Raw genomic sequence first — 5,645 nt, forward strand, 5'->3', positions numbered from 1 at the left:
AACATTCCTTTGTAAACAAAATTCCCGTGAGTATGGAGGACATTTAGAAGCATTGCTAAGGGACCGACTTCACTGAAAACTTCAAACCTGGCGATCGTGGCGCCGGTGAGCAAGATGATCTCGCTTCAGAAATATGTTCGAAGAGGATGCTTGGCGTACAGATAGCTTCTTAGCAGCTACAATAACATTCCTTTGTTAACAAAATTCCCGTGAGTATGGAGGACATTTAGAAGCATTGCTAAGGGACCGACTTCACTGAAAACTTCAAACCTGGCGATCGTGGCGCAGGTGAGCAAGATGATCTCGCTTCAGAAATATGTTCGAAGAGGATGCTTGGCGTACAGATAGCTTCTTAGCAGCTACAATAACATTCCTTTGTAAACAAAATTCCCGTGAGTATGGAGGACATTTAGAAGCATTGCTAAGGGACCGACTTCACTGAAAACTTCGAACCTGGCGATCATGGCGCAGGTGAGCAAGATGATCTCGCAGATGGAGTCGGTGGCCGATGCGCTCAGCGACAAGCGGCTCAGCTTGAGGAACGAGCTGAGGACTCTTCAGGACGAGAACGTTCACTTGCACGGTGCGTTGGTCCGCGAGAGGCGCAAATTCCAGGCTCGGGATCGCAGGGGCTCGGCCACCGCGCAACGTGGAGGCCGAAAGCTGCCGCCGCTTCTTCCACGACGCGACAGCAGCCTCATCTACAACCCTTCGCGACCATTCATCTTTCCTCCTAGTCTTCCGAGGTAAGTGACTTGGAGGTAGCAGACTTATCAACAGTATATTAGAGTATTCCGCAGGTGCCTGGAAGCTATTCTAAAAAAGAAAAAAAAAGCGTACTTCATTAGAGGTCAAAGAAGGAACGCTCCAGTGATGTGATTTTGTGCCGTCTTCAAATTGGACATACACACTTGACACAAAATTTCTTACTGAGAAATAAGCAAAAACCATTAAGCGAAAAATGTGGAGGTGAGCTCACCGTGAACAACATTTTGATCTCGTGCACAGAACTTGAACAGTTAAGAAAAAAATATATTACTCCCTTCTATAATGAACGCATCCCATTCCACCCCTGTTTACTATTAGGAGACAAACCACTTGTTGAAATTTCATCTGTTTTTAGTTTTCTTAAAGAGTTAGGGATTCTAAATCAGCTGTAAGTTTTCTAAACACTTTTCACTTTCACTCATAAAGAAGCTCAGCAACCTAGTGTTTGGCGCATGATGGCCTTAGTTGCCTGTGTGCCAAAAAACCCAACCCAACACAACATCACACATTAGAGGTCAAACAACGAAAGCAAAATTTCGCCGCGAATTGAAAGACCAGTCGAATCTCATTGATATACGTTCATACCAATGTTTAACAACACTCTAGACTTGCCTTAAAGTTCAAAGTGATGTCAGTGAAAGCTGCACTTGTCACTTCCTGATGGAGCGTTTCAGGTGTGCACCGAGAAGGGAGACACTTACCTCCGCCTTTTCTTTTTCTCGTAAGAAAGGTAGCGGTTGCTCCCAGTTTTTTTGGACGCATTGCACTCCAAGTCATTTACATAGGAACATACCGATAATAATGGCCTAATTTTTCGAAGCGTAGCAAATTATTGCTTTTGATGTTTCTACTGCACTCCCGTTGAGTAGTCAAGACAGTCATACAAACCAATAGAGGCCGCGTTTCTGAAGACAAAGAGCAGAGACTGCAAGCTTCACTTGGGAGGACCTGTAGTAATTAATATTGAGTGATGTGACACATTGCTGAGGTACGGGAAAAATCTGTACGTAAAGAACTCACCATTGAAAATAATGTGCTTTTCTAGAATTTCTCAGCAGGTAAAAAATGCAGAAAGAGGCATTGCCGTGATAGCTGGTTCAGCTCCGGCATCCTGACGTTCTTTAACGTGCACTGATATTTTCGAGCTTACGGACATTTTAGAATTCCGCGTTACCATGGGTAGTTTTCTCAACGAATCCTAACGAGGTACATTTTTCTTTGTTTAGGAGTAAGAGGGGCTTGAAAAAATGCGGTCGAATTAAAATAAGTCACCGCCAGACCTTTCGGGCCTACACTAATCCGTCGCAGTCTCGAAGCGCTTCCTGCAGCCAAATTCACAGGAATGCAGCAGCACCGACCACGCTTGTATGCGTCGTTTGGATATGAAAACAATATTTCCAGAACAGTTCAGTTAAGCTAATGATTAGCCGAACAAACAACACAGCCAAAATTAATATGTCCCATCAAAATTGCTATCCAAATGAAATAACATGGAAGGATATTTTGTTAATCAGTAACACGGACCTTCAATCCACGTGACTCACTGCGTTTAAGTCACGTGATTTGAACGCAGATTCAAGACACCTGCGCCCACTTCCGAGCTGTCTTCATGTCGTAAGGGAGTAGTCCTCAACACATTCAGAACTGGCGTGCCCCTGTCACTGTCAACACTACATACTCTACACTCTAGGGGTCCATAAATATGTAAATATTTTTACCAATTCACGCACGTTTCTGCAGTGACACGCACTTCAGGAGATTGGTCAAACAACGAATGTTTGCCATATTTACCTGCGTTAGTTTCTTCAGCCAAGTGCCGAATAGTTCCTTGAGCCCATTCCTGCAGGAATAGAATTAGGGCACCCGAACGTTTATAAAAAGATGCTGTAGAATGCAGATGTCGTCCAGCACAAAGGCTTTGTGCTGTAGGGCACCTGCATGAAATATAGAGGGTTTGCTGAGTGGCTCTTTGAACGAGGTTTGTGGTTTTTTTTGTTCTGTGAAAAAAAATAAATAATTCTAGTGTTTGGCCTCAAGAGACCCGTGACGCGGTGAATACTTCTCAGTTGCGTTCATTAGCACGTCAGTTAGTTATTCGTCTTGAGTGTAAAATAAAAAGAAAACGCTAATCGAACTTTCCGGAGAAGTTTACAACTGACTGGCACACAAAAAGTGCTCCATCTCTATGGCGCTTTAAAGTGAAGGAACTTTGTTTGAGTGAAGAAAGAACAACAACAAATGTCTGGAATAAAGAACATTGTCGAGTCTCCTCAACCGTTTCAAGGGGTATTATTCTTCTACTTCCGGGAGAGAACGCAAGTATCTGCCGCAATGACTACCTTGAGGGCGAAAGGCATTTGTCGCATGGTTGGCAAGTGAACATCGTGGCATTCGAGTAAAGCCAGAAATTTTCGCCGCACTGGAATTTTTGTTGAAAACAGCGAGCATCGGTCGTCACGTATTTATTTTTTTACTGCAGCTAATATCACGATGGGGACTATTCTCGGCACTTTAGGACCCTATTTGGTTGCGTATAGACTCGAAATGCTTTTATATAGCGGCTCTATTCTTCGTCTTTTTATTGAACAGCAAGCAATTTGGACCTCGCCTTTTTTCTTATCTTCTCTCCTCGTTAATGTATCATATCTTCTCTCCTCGTTAATTTATCTTATCTTCTCTCCTCGTTAATGCCCCTCGCACCTGCTCCTCCTCTTCGTGGCGCATTCCACACATTCTAGAGTGGTTCTGCAGCGAAATGCTCGACTAGTATCCGAATGGAGCTCTCGCTGCAAAACTAGAGGGGGTCGAAATTTCGGGTGCCTCTCACGAGAGCGTCCTCATAGCCTTAGTTGCTTTGTGACGTTAACACCTCTATTCCAAATCAAATACACCCATATAATACCATACCCCACCATATCATGCCGTAATATGCCATACAATTCCATACTTTACGATAATACCCACCTCGGTCTCGTTTTTCTTTTCGTCGCAGGTACCGGCCTTTTGAAGACAACGATTCTTTTCTAATAGACCTGACTTTCGAAGGCACGGGAGGCAGTGCCTCCACGTCCAGAGTCGCCTCTGGTATTGGCTTCAATCCTGGGCCATCCGGAAGCGGGAGAAGAGGTCGAGGAATTTCACGAGCCGGTCGCAGTGCCAGTCAAGTCACAGGCAAGGAAAACATAAGACATAAGGACTGCCTACGTGTGAAAATGGGAATATGAACTGTGAAGTACTAGTACCAGTTATGCCATTTAGCCATCAGGAACCATCAAGTCGCGGCTAAATCATCTCTATAAGGGCTTCAGCTACACTACTCTATTTTGAGTATGTTGGAAACTCAAATAACGTGCTTGTAGCTCCCGAAATAGTGTTTTACATTGACTTCACTCGTTACTACAATGCAGAAAAGTAGACTTTAATCATAGTATTTTGCTCCCGAATACCAAACTTCATGATTCGTTAGTACGGACTACTCGCTTTATGGACAACTTCGCTCTCAGTCAGCTGAAAGGTGCCGACTACGGCTTTCTACGTGGTACAGTCTGCAGAAAGAATTTTCTTTATCGCTCATGATACTAGAAATGGCATGGTGCACCGGCTGGATAACTTTACTCTGTAAGGAATGAACTCACTAATAAATGGTCCACCGCTCAGTCATTTGAAAATTTTCACTGCATTCCGTTGATGTTCTGTATTCAAAACGCATAATATGAAGCATTCCGTACAGGCAGTAGATATTTTGGGCTCATCCCTTTCCATACTAATGTGGCAAAAATGCATGGGCTTGATGGGCTTTAATCGTTCTCTACTGACCTATTGTCCAGAAAGCAAGTTTCTATAGTAACGAGTCTTAATTACATGAAAAGTTGGGTCCCTAGAGAGCTGTCCACATTCCGAGTTGTCCATATTAAAGGCGGGGGGGGGGGGGGGGGGGGTTGTGGTAAAAAGGCACGACTGTGTACATATATTCTCAGGTGTACCACATCAAAACAGTAGTGGTCGATTTCGCCGAGGAGAGGCCTTGCCGTTTGTTCGATGTGGGAGGATATTCTCTTGGTAGCCAGAAGAGACATGCCTATCAACACTTCATAATTTCTGTTATCTTACCTTGCCTTTAGCTTGGACGCTCGCACTTTTTGTTGACTCAGGTACTAAGCGTCCTCCATATGCGAAGAGAGGCCGTGGCTCGACGACGAGGTCGAGACCGAGACCTTCTCTGCGGACGCTCACGGGCACGGACAGCATCGCCAGCTCCATCTCACCCGTACCCACATCTCCCGGAATCCTGCAGCTCGGAGGGACATCCATAACGTCTCCGGTTCCACTTACACCGGAACCGCCTTTTCCCACCGGACAGAATGACATCACCGACCTGAATAACAGGCTGAACAACAGAAACAATAAGTTGGCCGGCAAGAGGATGTTCTCAATCTTCGACTCTGTCACGTACCTCAACTGAAGATGGTCCTCTTCGCTGCTCGGATGCACTGAGGATATAATTCTGGAGCAACATGGCGAGTTGGGAAGGGAACAGAAAGTTTCGGTAACTGGGACATGCTTCGCGATGCAAGAGGCCTAAAGAAGGACTGGGCTGAATAGAATGTTTTAGCCTGGTAATTTCCTGCCACTGTATGATCATTGTTCTTTGGTTGCACAAATCGCCGTAAAAACTGGGATTAGTAAAACGTTTGTTGACAGCAGGTAAGGGAAATTGATAATGTTTTGAGACGGCATGGGCGATGCTTATAATTTTTATAAGACTTTTCGCACTCTCTACCAATGCATGTGTCCGGTACTAATCCGTAATCCACATGCTTCACTGAATTTATAGAATGGATAGTCACGGATCCGTGTTTTTATTAGACACCAGTGAC

General features: G+C 44.6%; 1 protein-coding gene across 1 annotated transcript; it reads left to right on the forward strand.

Annotated features, from left to right (window-relative positions):
* The first annotated feature begins 480 nt into the window (after positions 1 to 480).
* On the forward strand, positions 481 to 5,230 carry LOC146172958 (uncharacterized). The gene is made up of 3 exons (XM_084584482.1): positions 481 to 746; positions 3,761 to 3,939; positions 4,920 to 5,230. Exons 1-3 carry the CDS (start codon positions 481 to 483, stop codon positions 5,228 to 5,230), a joined length of 756 nt encoding a protein of 251 aa, XP_084440608.1.
* Positions 5,231 to 5,645: the final 415 nt, after the last annotated feature.

This window comes from Amblyomma maculatum, chromosome 11, assembly GCF_055883805.1.
Source record: "Amblyomma maculatum isolate TAMU_Amacu chromosome 11, ASM5588380v1, whole genome shotgun sequence".
NCBI classification, from domain to species: domain Eukaryota; kingdom Metazoa; phylum Arthropoda; class Arachnida; order Ixodida; family Ixodidae; genus Amblyomma; species Amblyomma maculatum.